General features: G+C 38.2%; 1 protein-coding gene across 2 annotated transcripts in view; it reads left to right on the top strand.

Moving 5' to 3' along the window:
• Positions 1-22615, top strand: part of Vcan (versican) — a 105018-nt gene that overhangs the window by 13749 nt on the left and 68654 nt on the right. For both annotated transcript variants that reach the window (XM_051182942.1, XM_051182943.1), the window contains exons 3-5: positions 2904-3278; positions 8176-8350; positions 8430-8557. In XM_051182942.1, the coding sequence (XP_051038899.1) occupies positions 2904-3278; positions 8176-8350; positions 8430-8557 (678 nt within the window). The remainder of the gene's footprint in view (positions 1-2903; positions 3279-8175; positions 8351-8429; positions 8558-22615) is intronic.

The raw sequence follows: 22615 nt of genomic DNA, 5'->3' as shown, positions 1-22615 counted from the left end.
CTTCATCTACATTATATTTCAGACTACTAAAATAACACTTAAAATATTTAGATGTGATTAACTTGGTTCTTGTGACCCAGTGAATTCATACCCAATTCTTAAAGCTCAAAAGTTTTGTCCACATATCTTTTGGTTAATTTTATTCTGAAGATTGGCTTCTATGTAAGCTTATATTCATTTCAGAGCCAAGGTTTTAATATCTGTGTGTTTATGAATAACCAGAACAGTATACATTCCTTGAGACGTTGGCTTTTGTTCCAATGTGCCCTTCATCACAGCAGTAGTGATTAAACCACGTTCCATATTTCAACTCTACTTGATAGGATTGATTGAATCCCATGTCTTCCCCTATGCTTTTATAATTGTGAAAATAATTGTAATTTAGAAATGGCTATTAAGAAATTAGGGATTATCTACCCTATACTATTATAAAATTGTTTCTTTCTCTATTAAAAACAAACCAACATATTTGTGGTAATCTTACTAAATTTTATTTGTGTTAAGTGATTCTTTAGGATGGAAAGTGTGAACTCCTAGAACATACAATAAGTGTAAATTTAATTTTTAGGTACAGAATTCACAAGTCTTAGAATCCCTGCTCTTGATAGATAAGTAAACAAACAAATAAAACAGAAATGTTGGCATCCTTTTAATTGATTCTAAAATGAAGAAATGTGAATGAGTAGAGTCACTTTTAGCATGTCTTCCACAGACTTAATATATGAAAGAGACCATGAAACCACTAAAGGTCTCCATTCTAGCAGTGACTAAAGCAGGTGTCTAGAGAGTGAGACGAAATGAGGGCTGCCCATGTGGATGAATTTAGGGCCACGAGAGGGAGTTAATAAATGCCAGTGCTAAAAAGTTGTTTGGTTAGATATAATAGGGTCCGTGTTCTGGCTCAGGTGTGTTGCCAGCCAGCTGGAAGTTTGCCACTTCCTTTCAGGGGGTTCTCCATCAAGAAATCAGGTTCATTTCAAAGGGTGAACCTAAGTTAGAGCTTTTATTTTCTTAGCTATGGAAATGAGGTTGTTGCCTCACTAATACAATAACAAAAAAAAAATCTTAGCATTTTAAAGGGTAGCTCAGTGCAGCCAATAGCTCACTTCATTTTTAGTATTAATTTTGCTAAGTATCTTTTGGCTAACATATGTATGTATGTATGTATGTATGTATGTATATGTATTGGAATGATAAACTAGTCCTGAAAGTAACAGTCATTATAATTTTGGAATAAATGCATGATATTTATTATAAATACACCAGACATAATATTATATTAATCTTATTTTTGGGAGGAAGAGACAGGGTATCCCTTTTCAGTCCTGACAACTCTGAAATTTTCTGTGTAACATAGGTTGGTCTCCAGCTAATGGAGAGTCACTTATCCCAATGCCTCAAGTCTTGGGATTGCCAACATGAGCCACTGTGCCCACTTTAGGCCCAATATGTTTAAAGTTAAATTTTTGTCTTTGGCAACATAATTTTTTCTCAAAAGTAATAATATATTTCTGTAATTTTAAAAATGACTCAACTTGTCTACATGGGGACACATATTTCTCTGATAATTTGCATGATGTTAAAAAAACAATAGAACAAACATTTTAGTAGTTAAAAGTCACAGTGTCACTTAATTTTGGCCATCATTTTATGAAGTGAGCATTGCTTGTTTAAGAACAATAATGATTGCCCTTTCTAACACCTGGTTCAGCCTAGTTAGTGGAAGCTGGGAAACGGAAGAAGGGCTGGGGTGAGGGGGATGAATTCCAGGAAGCAAGACTGGGTGTTTTCTCTTTCATGCAGCGGTGTTAAATTGTAACAGCATACCCTTTGTCATTAAATGTTTAAGAGCTTAAGCAGAAATAAGTATGTCAGGCAGGTTAGGTGAACAGAAGCTGGTTTTCCCGCCCAGGGATAATGAAAGGCAGTGTTTCTCTGCAAAGTGATTGCAGCTGGAGTTGTCATTATGATGGAGCCCTTGGTTGAAACAAGGGTGTAAAGAGGACTCTTCAAACACTGGACTTGCCCTCACTCCAGTCTCATGAAGTACTGTTTGAAATTCTTCTTTCAATTTTTTTTTTTTTTTATTTTCTCTAAGGTAATGTGGTAGTTACCTTAAATGATTCTCATCTCTGACCTGTTAGTGTAACAAGTTCAGGCTGGCCTTGGAAATGTGCCTGCCTCAATTGCTGGCCTAAGTAGAGGGCTCTTAAAATATGAGCCTTGCTCTTTCTCTAGTCTTCCCAAGTACCGTTTAGAATTCTAACTTTGTCTTCCAATATTATTTTATATTATATTTTCCTAAAGTAATATATGTGGCAGTTGTCTTAAATGATTTCTCCCCCTCTGATCTGTAAACCTAAGTTTCCCCCACTTCAACTGCTTTTCTGAACACCAGCCTAATTTCTTTTCAGAGAAAGGGGGAGAGGGAGAGAGGAGAGGATTGATCTTTTTCATTGTGGTGTATGTTAGACTGCGATGCCCCTGCCTCATTCTCCTGAGTACTAGGATTATAGGCACAAGCACCCACCACCCGAGCTTGGTCTCATCTATTTTAGACAATGTTATTGATTCTAGCCTGCCCTGTTGTTTTCTGTCCTTCATTTTTACTTGTTCTTGCCTCATTCTACCCACCCCCCCACCCCCCGGCCATGTTAAATACCAAGTGACAAATGCTTTCAAATGAGTTCTGCATTTCAGTGTACAAAGATGAACATCATTAACCCCTATCATTGTTATAAAGCATTACTGAAGGGCCATGCTATTTTCTTTATATAAATTGGCTTTCCACACACTTGAGATGCAATGAAAGATCTCTAACTGTTGCCTATCTATTCACACATTCAATAGACTCAGTTTCAGCTTTTCAGGAATATTAATCTGATATGTTGTCTTTCCTCTAGGGAAAATGGAAAAAAGCCCACCTGTTAAAGGCTCTCTGTCCGGAAAAGTGAGCCTACCTTGTCATTTTTCTACCATGCCTACATTACCACCCAATTACAACATGAGTGAACATCTCAGAATCAAATGGTCTAAGATGGAAGCAGACAAAAATGGAAAAGACATAAAGGAGACCACTGTGCTGGTGGCCCAGAATGGGAACATCAAGATCGGGCAGGACTACAAAGGGCGAGTGTCAGTGCTTACACATCCTGAGGACGTGGGTGATGCCTCCCTCACCATGGTTAAACTCCGTGCTAGTGATGCAGGTGTCTACCGCTGTGACGTCATGTATGGGATCGAAGACACTCAGGACACCATGTCACTGGCTGTGGATGGTAAGGTTTCAGATTTGTAAAAACAGTTGGAGCATGATCCCCAAGAAAGGATATCTCTTGTTCAGGATATGAACAAGTGGGAAACACATCAATCCAAGAATCTTTGTTTTTCATTGAAAACAAACTTAGTCATTAAAGACAAGTAACTTTTCGGTTATGGAGGTGCATGCTTGTAGGATTTGCTGAAGGATGAGGAGGCAGCGGCAGGCAGCAGGAACACAAGTTCAAGGCCAGCCTGGGCTATACACACACACACACACACACACACACACACACACACACACACACACACATGCACGCGCGCATACCGAGAGAGAGAGAGAGAGAGAGAGAGAGAGAGAGAGAGAGAGAGAGCTGAGCGATGGTGGTGCACACCTTTAATGCTAGCACTTGGGAGGCAAAGGCAGGTGGATCTCTAGGAGTTCGAGACCAGCTTGAACTGCACAGTGAATTCCAGGACAGCCAGAATTGACTGTTTCACAGAGAAATACTGTCTCACAAAAAGAAAAAAAAAGATAACTTTTTGTGAAGCAGCTTTATTGATTGAGTCTAGGCATATACAATATACTGGAAATAATGAAAACCTCAAAACATAGTACATAGTTCCTAAATCATTATTTTAGTGCACTGGTCATTGCACTAGAATATTTTAGAGGCTATTCTTCACTTTAATTTTGATGTTGTGTATATTTGCTGTCTTAGTTGCTTTTTGATTGCCATGAAAAAACACCTTCACCGAGGCAACTTACAAAAGAAAATGTTTAATTTGGGGCTCATAGTTACAACGGGTTATAACCATCATGCCAGAGATCACACATTAGGCCCACAGGTCAGTAGGCCAGATGCTGGAACTATGGCTGGATGCTTACAGTCTTATCTTCAAGCAGGAGGCAGAAACTGATTAGGAATGGTGTGGGCCTTTGGAGTCAAAGCCCGCCCTAGCTACATATCTTCTCCACCAGGGCCACATTTCCTCGTCCTCAAACAGGTCCACAAACTGGGGGCAAAGGATTTAAACATATAAACAGCTAGGGGACATTTTCATTCTAAGTGCCAGATATGGGTGCACATACCTACATGGATGTAGAACTTTTCTGTTTTTTTCTGAATTTTCTTAGTGTGATATTTGGGTGTGCTGAAGATCAAACCCTATGTTTGCTAGGCAAGCTCTCTGTGAACTACAACCTCAGCCTCCTTACTCTGATCATGAATGAGCACTTCTGAGTTGGCTCAGCAGAAAGAGACTTGCTGCCAAGCTCAGTTTGATTCCTGGAGCCCATGTGGTAGTAGGGCATGGGTTTATCCATGCCTCCATGTCTGCACACACAGACATATTAACTCAATGTAAAAAAAGCCTTTGAGTTCAGTATCAAGAAATATCATTTAAAAGTTACATTGACAAACTATTTGTGATTTATATAATAATGTCTCAAAAAGGCAATCAATATTTAAATTTTCTGTTGGTTCAGAGCAAGAAATCAGAGTTTAAAAGAAATGTAATTTTATCACTAGTTGCTATCCATTAAGCGTGTATTAACACATTTTACCTTTACCCTCCCTTTAATGGTGGTTTATATGTCACATGAGCTTAAGTTAGAAGACAGAGCAAAGAGAAATTGCTTTAATTGGGCACATACACAATGCCACAGCGCTTGGAAGCAGAAAGTGTTGGCAAGTTATTAAGCAAAACTCGAATACCTAGGCATGATGGAACAGATTTTCCTCCAATTCTCAATTTACCTATAAAAATATTTACCTTTCAGAAATACATAAAAGGAGTTTTATTAAAAACTCTTTCTTGTTTAGCCAAAAGGAAATGGTTTAAATTTCAGGTGCCACAAACAAACCCTTTATCATTAATTCTGTTAATTCCTCTGTTGCCTGTTGTCCTTGTATCCACTAACTCTCCGAGCTCTTCTTATGCTTGATTTCCTCATTATTGATTTCAGTTTGCCTAAGATTGTACCTTTCTATATGTAGATGTATGTATATGTAGATGTATATCACACACAATTACTAACATTCTCAGTTTCACAGCTTCCTCCTTTTTTACCTTCATCATTAAACACTTAGCAATTCATTTGCCTCTTACTGCTCAGAAACACTGAATATCCTTCACCTAATCTTCTCAGCCACATGAAGTCATCAGGTTATTTCAACAATTGCAGACATTTACATATGGACTGATGTCCCTTGTCTTAGGCAAGGAGGTCCTCTGCTCTGTCCCTTCTTAGTACCAGTGCTCACCATATGTGGAAGATTTATAATTCCCAAGATTACTTGAAACTTTAGCCACTATAAACCAGTTAAAACCCATTCAAGTTCCTACTTAAAATTTAAAAGTTATTTTAGGGTATTTCCTATGCTTACTAGAAACATTGTATACATGTAATTATACACAATTTTAGAGAGGCCACATGTAAGGAGTATGGTTTTTTTCCGCCCGCCGCCAAATCTTGTCCCGCCGCCGCGCCAGCCCCAAATAATGCACAGAGACTCTGTATTTGATACAATGCTATTGGCCAGGTGCTAGTTTCTTTTCGGCTAGCTCTGTCTTAAGTATTAACCCATTTCTGCTGATCTATGTATTTCTCTTACTGGGGAGCTGGCCGGCATACTGCTTTCTCCAGACTCTCCATCTTGACTCTCCTTCTTACTCTCCTTCTTACTACTTCCTCTTTCCTCCTGGTCTCCTAGTCCCGCCTATCTTGCTTTCCTATTGGCCAACAGTGCTTTATTCATTAACCAGTATGAGAAACACATATACATAATGGCATCTCCCATCATCTCCTCTTTTCTGTCTAAATAAAAAGAAGGGTTTTAACCTTAACATAGCAAAATATATCATATAACAGTTATCAAATAAGAATCACAGTTAACAATATTTAGTCCATTAACATTTAGCAAGATTAAAATAAACTATTCTATCATCTATCCTATATTTGTGAGTCTAAAGTCATATATGTAACTTATCTTTAAGCCTAACTAAGGAAAGCTATAACCATAACTATCTGTCTTCAACTCCATCGAAGACCACAGAAGGATAATTTATAAACTCTAGAAATGACAGAGACAACTCACTGCCTGGTCACCCGAAGTTCTTTTGTAATCTTCCATCTTCAGCCCATAGGCCATAGTGTGTCTGGCAGACTCTTCAGCAAAGCAGGAAACTTTAAACTGTCTTCTTATATTGGTAGTTTGTCAGTCTCTTTTCTCTGTGTCCTGCAGACTGTCTGGCAGACTCTTCCATGAAGCAGGAACGCTGTAGCAATGTCCATCTTGAATCAGCAGTCACTTTTCTGTGGGTCCTGAATGTCCAGTTTATACAGCATAAAGTCAAACAGTCCAGACAAGAGCAGTATCTTGTCCAAATGGCTAGTCATGCCATACTGGAAGTAAACTCCATAAGGAGTTTCTTCAATGTCCATCTTCCTTTTTGATGCAGGTGGTGTTACCAGGAGCAAACTTGTTATACACTGTTTTGTATATAGTTTTGTATTAAGCCTAAATCTTTTCTTTAGACTAAAAGGGGAATTGTAGTGAAATAGTTCTTCTGTGGTACTGACCACGCCCATTGGGGGGTGGAGCCATGGGCAGAAGTGACCTGTGGAAGGAGGTCAGAGAGAGAGCTGGGAAAAGCTCTCTTTTTGGCGTGACTCGGACAGGAGAGCATCGGGTGGAATTCCCTGGTGTTCATCTGTCTAGGTTGTAAGTTATTTCTCCCTGAATAAACATTTGGCCTATTTGTTTATCTGATCCTTATTTAACTGCAATAGCCACATGAAGGTACAGATTGGTATTTGGTGACATTTTGAGACGCAAAAGATCAGAAACAGGAAAAGAAATGCTGCTTGCCAGTTACTACATCTGTGAGATACTATACACCTCCCTTTGTGTGGGCACTGATAACAGGCTTATCTGCAAGATGGCTATTCTGTTCTTCCTCAGTTCTTTTGCTGGCTTGTCTTGGGACAGAGACACAATATGAAGAACAACACAAGAGAGTCTGATAGCTAGGGTGACTGTGGAAGACAGATCTGTCAAATCCAGGAAATGACTAAGGAGTCAGAGAAGCGTGACGGATATCTTGAAAACCACAATTCATTTCAAACAACAATGAAAGGTGGTCTTGAATAGTACTATGACTTGATAAGATTTTACTTACAAAATTCAGTTAGTCCACTCTGTAGTTTGTGGTAACTTCCCCGACATATCAGTTAGACTCATTTTGATGAATCATATTTCTTCCTGATAAAAATGGATAGCATGTTGAAGTGAGAAGAAAGGACCAACGGTTCTGCCCCTTAGCTGCATAGTTTTTAACTGCTTCCTTAGCCGTATATAAAATATGACAAAGTGAAACGAGGTAAACATGCATTGCTTGTACTTGGGGATCGTGGAGAACTTTTTTTTGGACCTCTGTTGGCAAGGAAATTGTATATTTGTATCAGTCATAGCAGACACAAAAATAATATGAGCCAGGCAGTGGATATGGTGCATGTTTGGACAATGCATTGCAAGCTACCCAACCTTCAGATCAAGTAAATATTAGGTCTACTGGATAAGACAGGAGACCAAGATTCAGAGAGTTGGATTAGTTTATAAGCAAAGTGATGAGTGAAATAGGCATTGTCACACATATATCCTGGCATAGTTTCTATATTATCATGCTATCTGTGAAACTAAATGTCATAATGCTGCATGATTCAAGGATGTAGCATGAGGAATAGGACCCCTAGATAAGTGGCATTGAGTCCCTGAATCTACAAATTTTGCATAGTAAAACCAAGTAGCTATGATCATAATAATAATTGGTATGTTATGTCATTCTGAAATTTTGCACGATACAGTGGGGAATTTGAGCACTGAAGCAGTCTCTGGTTTGCTTTCTTTGCAGGAGTTGTATTTCACTACAGGGCAGCGACCAGTAGATATACTCTGAACTTTGCAGCTGCGCAACAGGCTTGTTTGGACATTGGAGCAGTCATAGCAACCCCAGAGCAGCTCTTTGCCGCCTATGAAGATGGATTTGAGCAGTGTGATGCAGGATGGCTGTCTGATCAAACTGTTAGGTAAGAGGCCTGAGCCCAAAAGCTTTTAAGTATTAATTTGCCAGTGTCGGTGCCACTTATGTCTCCTTTGCTTCCCTAGATACCCCATAAGGGCCCCCAGAGAAGGCTGTTATGGAGACATGATGGGGAAGGAAGGGGTCAGGACCTATGGATTCCGCTCTCCCCACGAAACCTATGACGTGTATTGTTATGTGGACCATCTGGATGGTAAGGCATTTAACCTTCTATAGCGTCATATGAATTGAGAAAACTAAGAGAAAACCAGAAGCAAGAGAATGGAGCAAGTCTCCAGGCTTGTTGCGCATCCCACATGGCAGCATGTGTTTCCACGACTGTGTGATGTAAGATAAGTCAAAGGTACAATGAAAAGGGAAGGAGGGCTTTGTAAATGCTTATGCAGGACAGAAATAACTTGGCCAATGGCAAGTTCTTCACAGCCATGTTGCCTTTTCAGAATGTTCAGAATAGAAACCTGTAAGGTGGCACCTATTCTAGAGAGAACCAGGTAGAAACCCTGTGGTGACAATCTGCTGTGACGCCATGTGTAGATAAATACAGCTCCCTGCCAAGGAAAACACTACAAACTGGCAAATGAGGTGGTATCAGATTTCCTCCCACACTTTCTTCTTCTTTGTCAAGTGGATTTCTCAGAAGAGTCATTCATCCGACCATTCCACACACTGAAAATCACCACTGTTGTAGGTGGTCTGCTATTTAGCAGGGTTGTAAAAACCAGTTTAGATAAAAACCTTTTCTGCTCAAGTTGGTAGAACCTGATTAATTTTAGCTCTTTCATTTTTCTCACCGACTAAAGAGTTCACGGGTGATAGTTTCTAAAGGGTTCGAGTAGTTTCCCAATGAAAGGTGCAAAGGTGTTTACCACGCAAGAGAGTAAACCTGGGAGGAGGGAACCAATAAATGAGACAGAGTAAAGTCTCATGCAGTAGTCAACTTTATTCAGAGCATCCGACATTTGATACTCTGAGGGTTAAGAGGAATCACACGAGTTCCATCACAAGGACAGGCTGCACATGATGGCCAAGGTGAAAGAGGCAAAACGTATTTTTACATACATGTATATAAACAAATAACAATAGCTAGTTGTAATGAATAATCTGAAGTAAACTCACTCCTATCTGATATACCTGGGAGGTGCATAAAAACACATTTCAAGAACAATTTCATGTTTTTGAAGAAACTGAGGTCACAAGACACTTGCCTTTTTCTTCTCACAAGCACTCACAATTCTCCTCATACAACTCCATTCTTGGACCGACCGTGTCCCAACAGGATAGCAGCTTGTATGACTTTTGAAATGGATTTTCATTTATAGTGGCAGGTATATTAGGAGTCCAAGTATATAAATCATGATAACAAATTAACTTATTCTTATAATTTTGACTTGGTATACCTTGTTTTATGTGTAATGGGGTTAGATAAGACAGTCCCTTGCAGCATTAGAATTTTGTAATTCTGCTTGTTTGATGTTTTTATTTGTTTGTTGGTTTGAGTCTTCTGTGTCGTCTCATATGCTTAGACTCAAAAGATCATGCTATTCGGCGTCTTATGTAGCCAGGGTCAGATGTGTGCTACTTTGTCAGCCTTTTGTTCTGCAGTTCTATTCACTGAATGAGTAGTTATAATATGTACAAGCTAGAATATAAGCAGCCCACATTTTCCTTATGCATTGATTAATTATACCTTCAAGGGCACTTTAGCAAAATATATATATTTTATTTTAGATATGAATCCCAGTTCCCGTACCCTCCAATCCTCCCCTGTCCCCCCCCATCAACCCTTATCCTGTCCCATTTCTGCTCTCCAGCAAGGGTGAGGACTTCCATGAGAAGTCTTCAAAGTCTGTCCTATTATTTGGAGCAGGGCCCAGGCCCCCCTGCATGTGTCTAGGTTGAGGGAGTATCCCTCTATGTGGAATGGGCTCCCAAAGTTCATTCATATAGTAGGGATAAATACTGATCCACTCCCAGAGACCCTATAGCTTGCCCAGTCCTCCCAATTAACACCAGGTTTCTCCAGCCTGGTGTTGACCCCTTTGCTCATCACTCCTCCCTGTCTCCAACTGGATTCCAAGAGTTTGGCTCATTGATAAGCTGTGGATGTCTGTTTCTGCTTCCCTCAGCTACTGGATGAAGGCTCTAGGATGGCATATAAGGTAGTTATCAATGTCATTATTGGGGAAGGGCATTTAAGGTAGCCTCTCTACTATTGCTTAGATTGTTAGTTGTGGTCATCCTTGTAGATCTCTGGACATTTCCCTAGAGCCAGATTTCTCTTTAAACCTATAATGGTCCCCTCTATTATGGTATATCTTTTCTTGCTCTCCTCTATTCTTAACCTGACTCAGTATTTCTGCTCCCTCATGCCCACCTCTCCCTTCCTCTTATCCCTAACTCCCTCTTCCCTCCACCATGCTCCAAATTGCGTGGGAGATCTTGTCCCTTTCCTCTTTTCCAGGGCACCACATATGTATCTCCTTGTTTCCTAGCTTTTCTGGTGGTGTGGATTTGTAAGTTGGTAATCCTTTGCTCTGTGTCTTAAAACCATATATGAGTGAGTACATACCATGTTTATCTTTTTGTGACAGGGTTACCTCACTATGGATGGTTTCCATCCATTTGCCTTCAAATTTCAAGATTCCATTTTTTTCCCCTGCTGAGTAGTACTCCATTGTGTAAATGTGCCACATTTTCTCCATTCATTCTTTAGTTGAGGGACATTTAGGTTGCTTCCAGGTTCTGGCTATTACAAATAATGCTGCAATGAACATAATTGAACAGATGTCCTTGTTGTATGAATGTGCATCTTTTGGGTATATGCCTAAGAGTGGAATTACTGGATCTTGAAGTGGACTGATTCCCATTTTTCCTGAGGAACTGCCACACTGATTTCCAAAGTGGCTGTAAGAGTTTGCACTCCCACTAGCAGTGGAGAAGTGTACCTCTTTTTCCACATCCTCTCTAGCCTTAACTGCCTTTGGTGTTTTTGATTTTAGCCATCCTGATGGGAATAAGATGGTATCTCAGAGTTGTTTTGATTTGCATTTTCATGATGGCTAAGGATGTTGAGCATTTTCTTAAATGACTTTCAGCCATTTTAGATTCCTCATTTGAGAATTCTCTAGTTCTGTACCCCACTTTTTAATTGGATTACTTGGTGGTTTTGGTGACTAGTTTCTTGAGTTCTTTGTATATTTTGGATATCAGCCTTCTGTCAGATGTGGGATTGGTGAAGATCTTTTCCCATTCTGTGGGCTGCTGTTTTGTTTTTTGACTTTGTCCTTTGTCTTACCGAAACTTTTCAATTTCAGGAGGTCCCATTTATTAATTGTCAACATCAGTGTCTGTGCTACTGGTGTTATGTTAAGGAAGCAGTCTCCTGTACCAATTTTTTCAAGGGAACCTACCACTTTCTCTTCTAAGAGGTTTAGTGTGGCTGGATTTACATTGAGCTATTTGATCCATTTGAACTTAAGTTTTATGCATGGTGATAGATATGGACCTATCTGTAGTCTTCTACAGGTCAGCATCCAGTTATGCCAACACCATTTGTTGAAGATGATTTTTTTTTAGCATTCTTGTTACAGTGACTTGATACCACTTAGTGTGTTTCCTAAGTAATAGATTCCAATGTCAGCAGCTGCTATTTTTGTATACAGGTAAAGGGAGACATAGATATTATCCAAACTACTGTTGATGAATATAAAATTAGAAGCTTTTCTTCCTCTTATTTAACTGCTTATAATATCTTTAAAATAGTTTTTAATAATAGTTTTTTTATATTGGAAATGGACAATTGGAAGACGTGGCTCCAGTAAATAGATTTTGTATTGCTATTTCACTAGGGTGAACATTTGTATAACAGTTTTAGCTTAGAATAAAATCTCTCAGGACCTCAATGCATATATAGGATGTTGCCATGTGTGCACCACAGCCAGAGGTAGTTTATGAAAGGTATTTGTGATGATCAATTTATTGGAAAGGACCTTATCAAATCTTAGTGATATGGTGAACATTCAGATCTTAAGCCAGACTTGTGTACTCAGGGATCCCTCTTTTGGGCTACTATCCAGTGTTCCTTAGAAGGGCTGTGAGACCTGTTTTCTAAGACTGTAGATGTTTTGAAAGTCTGGATGACAGATGTATGCCAGGGATTTCTCAGCCACATTGTACCAGTTGGGTGTTGCCTCGTTGCCTCTCACCGTCTGCAAGTGTCATTTTGGTGTTAAAGAATTAAATTCTGTCAGAGATCAGAGAATAGCTCTCTCTCTCTCTCTCTCTCTCTCTCTCTCTCTCTCTGTGTGTGTGTGTGTGTCTGTCTGTCTGTCTCTCTCTCTCTCTCTCTCTCTCTATATATATATATATATATATATATATATATATGTATGAAACTTACCACGAGGAAGGATTTATTAATCTTTTCTTTATTAAGCATGCTATGTATTCCAGATTGTACTGAAACTATAATCCTTCTGCCTTAGCCTTCCCAGTGCTGGGCTTACAAGCATGGGTTTGTTATTCTTAATAGGAGTCCCTTCCTACCTCTTCAATCATACTTAATTCCAAGGCAGGTGTTCTATGTAAAGTCTGCTTCTGTCCCAGTGGAATCCAACTCCACTGTATAATGTTACTTAGAATAAATATTTCACATCTTTGATGACTACAGACTTGTCATGTGGAATATAGCATGACAAAACCAACAGACGACTTTGAACCAGGCTGTTATAGTACATAAACGTTGGAAGAGAGAGAAAAGAATCAATACAAACAAGAATGTCACACACTGGCTAAAATCCGTGTCAATAGAACAGCAAGACTTTTATTTCATAGATGTTTGATGATTCTGGGGACACCAGCATGTTTATAATGACACTGCCTGGGAAGCCTTTTCACCCTTGTGCATTGCCCTTAGAAGCTGGAAAAATCTTCTGACACTGTTCTTTTCTCTGAGTTTGAAACTGGATTGGGATGTGAGTTAAATAAACGTCTATGGCCGGTGACATAGGTGGGAGGTCACAGTCATTCTTATAAAAGTCTGGCCTTTAACTGAATTAAATGAACAACAATTGGTAGGAAAAGTTGACAACACAAAATTACTTCTGTTTTTTTTCAATTGCTGTTCTAATAAAGGTAATATGAAAGTGAACCAGCATGATTATAGAATATATCTATTGCTGCATTCAAGGATTTAGTAATGTTCACCCATATTTAACTGTGCTCATGGAAGCCAAGTATATGAGAGCTGGTGAAGGCAGTTAAAATTGTAGATCCTGACACTAATTTTTCTTTAAATTTAGTTATTTATCATGAAAGATGCTACATTAACAAAATGTTAAGCATTTTTCTTTCTTAATTTAGAATGTCATATGTACACTGACATTTTTTTTTAAAAGTTAACTAATTATCTACATTATAACCAGTTTTCTGACTTTTCCAAAGTGTATTTATGGCATAGTGTAACATGAATATAATATTCAGTTTTATTTTGAAAAATATAGCTGAGAAACTATAAAAGGGTATATATATGTATACATACATACATATATATATATATATATATATCAACTATATACACTAGTGAGTACTTCAACATTAGTTGTGTTTTTAGAAATGTTCTAGATCTTATGATGTTTTGTTAGATATGATTTAGGATCAAAATGTCATTAAAAAGTCAATGGGAGCTAGAGTTTAAAATAAGAATACAGAAGTTAAGAGTCGTTAAATAATCATTATTATATGTAATCTACATTTTCCTATTAATTGACTTTGGAAAATGTTGAGATGCCCTAAAAGTAGAGCTGAGATTACAGAATGATTCAGAAAAATAGATAAAAGATTGAGACCTCAGAGGACCTGGATTTGTGATGAGGTTACATACCAATAAATCTATTATAAATTGAAAATGAATTTAATATGTAGCCTACAAGGTATTATCACTTAGCAAGATTAACTTGAAGAATACCAGTTGTTGCTCTTATCTGAGAGAATGACTGAATAGAAACGCTGGCTTATGCTGGTTCCAACATGTTGAGAAACTAACCTGCATATTATTGGTTCTATAATATGTCAAAACTGACAGTTCCTATTAAGATTCTGTGGCATACATTTCACTTTTACACCACTGGAAGTCTGATCATCATAACTCAAGCAGTACCCTACTAGGGACCACCAGTACTAAGGAAGAGTGAAGACCATGAAAAAAGCAGACTCAAGAGGCTGATTTGTTAAGAATTGTTTTTCTCTGCTGGTCTGGTCTCACTGCGGTGCCAGCCACAAATAACACACCGAGATGCTCTATTAGATATAAAGCTGTCGGCCAGTTACTAGTTTCTTATCGGCTAGCTCTGTCTTAAATATTAACCCACTTCTATTAATCTAAGTATTTCCATGTGGTCTCATCTTACTGGAGAGAGAGCCCAGTGTTCTACTCCCTCCATCCTCCATCTTGAATCTCCTTTCTACTACTTCGCATATCCTCCTTGTCTCTTAGTCCCACCTATCTTGCTTTTCTATTGGCCAACATTGCTTTATTCATTAACCAATACAAGAAACATATTTATAGAATGACATCTCCCATCATTGATCACCTCTTTAGCACCAAGAAAAGAAGGTCAAACCAGCCATTATATGGTCTGCCTTTAATCTCAGCACATGGAGGCAGAGACAGGAAGAGCTCTCTGAGTTTATGGCCATTCTGGTCTACATTGTGAGTTCCAGGCCAGGCAGAAGTATATAGTGAGACCATTAAAAAATAAAATAAAATCAATAAATGAAATTCCTTTAGTGAAATCCCAATGTTGAAAGGAAGGAGAGCATGAAATCCCTTTACCAGCCAAGGCACTATTGGCATTTATTATCTGCTTTGAGAGGGAAAATCAGACTTTATCAAACTCACTCTCAAGAGTAGCTGGACAACTCAAAGTGTACTTAATGGGAGTAGATATGGAAAGAGTTGGGAGGGAAGTAAATATGATTTATAAGTTCATTATATAACAGTTTTAATAAAATATTATTTAAAAAATAAATACCTTGGTCTAGTTCAGTTCCATCCTGCCATTCACTACTTTTCAGGTCATGGGTAAATGTTGCATTTAAAGCTTTAAGTGGTTAGTTACATTCTTGTGAAATTTAGAACAATTTAGAGTATTTACTTATGAAGCATGGTATGAAGATTGAATGAGATAATATGTGTAGCCTTTACTACATTGTATGGCACAAAGTTAGTGATGAATAAATCATAGCTGCTGTTTCCCTTGATTGGAATGTGGGGTTCTTTATTCCCACTACAGTCAGAGAAGAAAAGCATTTGAAGCCACATCTTCATGTAATAGGGTCAGTAGGAGGTGAATTTTTCTAGCCATGAAGACTGTTAAATGTTGAAAACATCTTTGGGAACTATGACGTTTCATCCCTAGAGATATCTTTAAAATAGACTTGATCTAAGGTGTTAAGAGTGAAATGTTCTGTCAAAGCCAGCTTAAGTCATGGCACTTGAAAGATAGATGAATCTACTGAAAACAGGGCATTGTAAAGACAGGATCATTTTGAAGGTGATTAACTTAATACTGGGACATTATTAAACAATTAAAAAATTATGTAATGGCAAATTAATGGTTTTATATTATCCTTCTGAATTTGTTTGAAATAAATTTACTCTGCCTGGACATTGACTGTCCATATCACAGCATTCAGGAACATTCTGGCCTCTACCTCTCCTCCACAGAGCCATGTACACCTAGACACATTACTATAATCTTGCCATTTGAGGATTTCTAAAGTGCTCTGTGATTTATTGTATTTCTGTGGTGAGGCTGGCAGTGGGTTAGAAGGTGTATGTGCCTAACTGCAGTTATGGCAAAAAACGATTCCCAGATGAGATAGGTAAGCACAAGCTGTAAAGAGCATAATGTAAATATTTCAGCTGAAAATACCTCAAAATTAAAAATCAACCACAACCAATCCATTTTAAATAAAAACATTTGTTTGGGCTTCTAATGGTAGCAAGTACTTGTCAAAAAAAGTTGGCTTATTTTTTTTTAAGCATTATATTTTCTCTGCAGATAATTGTGAAGGCAATGAATGAGATCAGAGAATCTCCCTTCGTGGTTGATTCATTAAGTTTCCTTGCAAACTGATCAATACTAGGCTTGCATTCAAACATGACTGATCATCTCAGAGTTCCTTCTCTTCTAACTGTAAAGACCTGTGTTCTGTCTGCTCATGGACTGTGTTTTCTATCAGCAGGGTTTTACCCACCCTGACAACCTTCTCTTTTACCTGTTGTCTCTTTCCTTGAGTTTCTCTAACCTTTATCATCCAGGAACCTTGAATGTATTATGGTAAATACCCCCTGAAAATACTTGCTTTCAGTTCTTTCTCTTGCTATTCTGTGGGTTCTGAAAAGGGAGGTCTCTCAGCACACAGGAAGCTGTTGAAGTAGTTTCAGTTCTACCTGGTCCCACGTCCACTTTGTCACAAATAAACACACAGAAACCTATAATAATTATAAAGTGTTTGGCCAATGGCTCAGGCTTCTTAATGGCTACCTCTCTCTTAATTATTAACCCATTTCTATTAATCTGTGTATTGCCAAGAGGCTGTGGTTTACCTGTAATCAGGCATGTTACTCCTTCAACGGCATGGCACCTCCTCTTTTTTTTTCATTTTTTAAATTTAATTTATTATTTTTCATGTCAATCCCAGTTCACTCTGCCTCCATTCCTCCTTTTTACCCTCTCTGCCTCCTCACATGCACCCTGACCACCCTTCCCTCCCATCCCCCCACCCCAATTCCACATGTAGGGCAATGCCATCCAGGTGGGGTTATGTAGATCTGTCAGGTCATTTGAAGTAGGGACTAGGGCTTCTCTCCTGTCTCTAGGTTAAGGCAGTATCCCTCCATGGGGGATGTGTTCGCAAGGTCCTTTTGTGCTCTTCCTCTTGACTCCTCTCTGCCTCTCCCCAGCATTCTCCTCTTCTGGTAAACTTGCCTATACTTCCTGCCTGGCCACTGGCCAATCAGTGTTTGATTCATCAACCAATAAGAGCAGCGTATATACAGAAGGACACCCCCCCCCCCAATCAGGAAGCGTCTGTGAAAGTCAGAGTCAGAACGGCATCAAGCTCCTGGAGATGAAGCATAAACATACATGATAGCTAACCAACAAATTCTTGATAGACATTGTATGTTTTCTTTAAATTTTATCCTCTCTCTCTCTCTCCCTCCCTCTCTCTCTAAATTGTTGGTCATTACTTTGTAAGTTTCTTGAAAATATTTCTCCAAATCTGAGAGGTGTTGTTTGAACTTTATTTGCTAGGACCCCTTTGAAGTTAAGAAGTTTTTATTTTTAACCGAATCGAGTTCGTTTATTGCTGCTGTTCTTTTGGTGTCAACAGTAAGAAAACATTGTTAAATCTCCAGTCATAAAAACTTTCCATTGTGTTTTCTTAAAAGAATTCCGTGACTTGTTTGTTGTTATGTTTGGTTTATGAGTCAGGGTTTCTCTGTTTAGCCCTGGCTGTCCTGGAACTCACGTTTTAGACCCGGCTGACCTCGAACTCACATATATCTTCCTGCCTCCTGAGTGCTGGGGTTAAAAGCATGTGCCACCATGCTCCACTGAATTTTATAACTTTTAATTCTCTTACTTTTATTTTGATTCACTTTGAGTTACTTTTTATATATACTGTGAGATGATTCAAAGTCATTCTGTTGCCCCAGCACAATTTCTCACAAGGTATACTTTTTTTCCCTTTCCCATTTAATGAGTTTTCAACCCTCTTGAAAACAAATCAAGAAGAAATATATTCATTTTTGGACTCTCATTGATCCACTTGTCCATCCTTATACCATTGGTATATTGTCTCCTTTCTTTCTGTTGTGATTTTTGAGGCAGAATCTCTCATACCAAAGGCTAGCCACAGAATTCTTCTGTAGTCAAGGGTGGCCTTGATTTCATCTTCATATTTCTACCTACAAGCTGAGCAGGTTATATGTCCATATCTTAATTCTTGGCTTACAGTGCAACATTGCTTTTATTGGTATAGTTTTGTAATAAAGTTTGAAGTTGGAACATGTGAGACCTGTTCTGTTCTTCTTTTCCAATGTAGCTGCTATTCTGAGTCTTTTGGGTTCCTAGATTAATTCTAGAATCCTCTTGCCAGTTTCCACAAGGAAGCAATTCAGTAGAGATTGCATTGAGTCTGCAGAGCAAGTGGGTGTATTTTGCTGTCTTAATAATTGTGTCTTCTGGTCCATGAACATGGGATGATTTTCTGGGGCAGGGTGTGTGTGTGTTAAATATCTGATTTCATGTAAGAATGCTTTTAGTTTTCAGAGTATAAAATTTACATAATCTTGTGTAATTTATTCTTAGTATAGTATTTTTGATGTGAATGTAAATGGATTTTTTTGTAATTGCTTTTTCTCATTATCTGCTTCAAATGTGCAGGAGTCGATTGATTTTTGTGTATTCCTCTGTCATTCAGCATAACTGTACCCGTCTATTAGTGTTAATTAATATATTTGCCTCAACCTCAGCCTAGAACAAGTGAGATTTTGGAAAGCACATGTGTATCTTTCTAGTGTCTTTACTCCCAAATGAGAAACACTGTAGCCTAATGCTGACCCTCGGCTCTGAGTGTGAGTGAAGTTATTCTGCCAACCCTTAGCATTCTTGTCACTGTTTGCAGAAGACTGTTTTTTTGTGCAGGTCAAAAGATCCCATCTTAGTGGAGCTGACACAGGTTTGCAGTATATATAAGTAGTGTCTCTTTAAGGAGTCTCTTAACAGTGTTGATGAGATGCTACTCCAAATACATATAGATAATTGTTACTCAGAGGATAATGAACATCCATTTATTCATTTTTAACAGTCTTATATGTAGGAGTATACATGTATTTTAGTCAAAATATGACAAAGAGTGAAATCCTTTGAAAAAGTTTAAGTCAATACTTCAAAGCAATAATTATGCTGAATTGCTGTTAACACCATGTGCTCTGATTTATTTGGCAAATGGTTTTGACTCATGGGTGCTCAGAATTTCATCTTCTCTGCTTACTTCCAATTTACCCATTTCAGCCAATGATAAGGTGCTCACATGTTTTACCCAAATAACAAAGTTATACATCATCTATAGACACACACATACACACGCGCACATGCACACACATGCACACACACACACACACACACACACACACACACACACATGCACATGCACACACACACATTTCATGGTGAAAGTAAAACCAAGAGCATGGATTTTGCTAGTTTACTGAACTGATAGTCATAACACATAGTAAAACAGGACCAATGAACACATGTGAAACAAAGAAACTTAGGATTTTTGATGCCACCTAGCAAATTCCCTGGTTCAGATGCCATGGTGAGGCCTCAGCCCTGAGCACTGAGAGAAGTCACCAACTTTACTTAGTATCCTAGGATTGCTCTGGACTTTTAACAGTTGTGTTGTGTCTCCTGGGAAGAGGTGTTAACATTGGAACACCAGGGATCATTTTTCATGCTGTAATTTGTTTCCTCATTGCTTGCTGTTTCAGTATGTGTCACCTGTTAGTCTGCCAAAAAGCGTCCTTTCCACCAGGCACTCCGAGGCATGGAAAAAGCACAGGCCTGTTCTGCTTTCAGGGAGTCTTGCCATAGTTACTAATCCAAAGAATAGTTTTCCTTAATATTTTTGATGATGTTAAGTCCCATGATTAAGAAAGTTCTAGTTTGTGCAATGTTAATAGAATATTAAGATCTAAATAAAATGCCTTCTTGTTCTTTCTAGACCAGTGGTTCTCAACCTTCCTAATTCTGTGACCTTTTAATACAGTTCCTCTTGTTATGGTAATTTTCATTGCTTCTTCATAACTGTAATTTGCTACTGTTATGAATTATAATATACATATTTGCTATGCAACATATCTGATATGAAACCTCTGTGAAAGGGACATTTGACCCCCCAAGGGGTTACTAACCACAAACTGAGGACCACCGTTCTTGACCATTCCTGGAGAGGTAATCAAAAGAAAAGTAGGTTAAATAGTGAAGCAATTAGCTTGAAAATGTCTGATAATATGGTGTAGGATACATAGGCATTTTCTATCAGAATACCCAAATTATCTTGTGTGTAAAATCCTCTGTCCTTCATTATATTTTATGCACACACTAATATAAATGTGTATGTATAAACCTTAAAAAATCCACATATCTGTTTTGATGAAGTCACTCCTAGAACTTTATAGTGGATTTTTGTCAAAGTATAAGAAGTCATTCTCCTCCTAGGAGGCACCTGTCTGCTAAATCTAAGGTTATTTTGATTATTCAAGTACATGTGTGTATGAGAAGCAATATAGCTAAGTAAAATTGAAGTTTCCTCCCAGAAGGCTCTGTACCTGTCTCCTGAACTCCAAAGATGGGTTTGGGGTACAAACATGAATGCATTTTCCTTATTTCCTGAAAGACATGTCCCTATTGTATTAAAGAGATAACCTCCTCCATTTGATTCATATTGCTGACTTAGACCTATGACCAGGGAACCCTACCATGGTCTACTTTCTTTACTTGCTGTCCTGATACAACCATGGGAGGCAGCTGGGTACAAGCTTGGGTTTTTTTTTCTTTTCTGCTTTGGTTCTGTATGCTAACTTGATTCACTTGTTCAGTTTCTATGAACAGGTTTCCTAGTATCTACCAGAATTTTAAGATATGTTTACTATATCACTTGTGAATTCTCTACTTCATTGAAGTACATGTATTTAGGGCACAAATTTCCACAATATTTCAAGAGATGAACCCATAAACAGATGTCCTGTCTCAATATTTAGAGACTGTTACACAGAGAAACTGCAGCTTTACATGTGTAGGCAGTGATGTTTGCTATGCATTGAGAATTAATTGCAATTGCAAAATACTAAAGGACAATATTATAGTTGTGTGATGTAGGCTTTGTTATATCATTAGGGCTTCAAGATGAGCAAAGATAATGTTTTTGCGTAAGCCATTAATTTTGGAGCAAAGTTAAAGTTAATATGTTTTCTTTCCTTCTTATTATTCCAAAATAACTATTATGCCACAGAAGATGAGTGACTTCATTTTTATCACTATTAATGATTTTTTTCTATCCTTGCCTTAAAATAAACTCAGACAATATTGTTTAATATTCCATTTTCATCCAAGTCTCATGCAATTCATGTTGATTTTTTTCAATGTGTGTGTGTGTTTTTTAAGTATTCACAGTATCGGGGGCTGGAGAGTTGGCTTAGTGTTTACTAGCACTTGCTATTCTTAAAAAGGACCAGATTCGGTTTCCAGAACTCACATTGTCTTGTCAGAACAACGTGTAGCTCCAGCCCTCAGGGACTCTGACATCTTCTGGGGTCTGAGGGAATTGACATGTACATGAACATTCCGAGAGAAAGACACATACCTGTAAATAAATATAAAACACAAAGTAAGTGAAAGGACACCTTTGTGAGGTTGGAAAACTTACAGATAATGGAGTGGAAATTAGTCAGCCATGGGATCACACAAGTTCAATTAGTTATAATTACTCTTCTGTGGATATCACAGATATGGAGGGAAGTTTTATCCTGCAAATGAGTGAAATCATTGATGTGAGGTTAGATTTGATAATTCTTACATGAAAAGTTTAGTAAGTAGCTCCTCATTGGTGAATAAAAATGACACTTCCCTTTATAACCATTTTTTTTTGGCAACAACTAAACATTTATTCATTTTAATACCCAGCCATATTTGCCCTTTATGATCCAGTTTTCCTGGGGCCATTATTCCTTATTAGCCATTTCTCTGATTTTATCTCTAGAAGTGGAATTATCCTTAATGAATGGGATTCTTTGGCTCAAACTGGCTGGCAGGTCACACTCTTGATAGTCTCAGGGAAGTACAGTTTGGCTTCAGAGCAGAGTGTCTAACAATACAGGACACTAAGATGCTCAGAGTGAGGTCAGATGTGATAACAAACCAATGTGTTCTACCTTTAACGGACAGGCATGGGCATGATCCCTCCCTAAATGTGCATCCATTTGAGGCCCAAGCCAGGTGTGGTGCTGAGGAAAGGGAGGCTGCGCAGGCTGACATCTTCCAAGTTGCTTTTGGCAAAGTCTATAGATGAAATTCAGTTCCATGTAGCACCAGAGTTAATTTTATTTAATTTGTTGCTTGACGAGTATGGGAAAAAACTTGACTTCTAACAAGAACTAGAAATGCCATTTATTGAACAC

Source organism: Phodopus roborovskii, unplaced genomic scaffold (genome assembly GCF_943737965.1).
Source record: "Phodopus roborovskii unplaced genomic scaffold, PHOROB, whole genome shotgun sequence".
Lineage (NCBI taxonomy): Eukaryota > Metazoa > Chordata > Mammalia > Rodentia > Cricetidae > Phodopus > Phodopus roborovskii.
The sequence above is the reverse complement of the archived record's forward strand: the minus strand, read 5'-3'. Positions and strand labels throughout refer to the sequence as shown.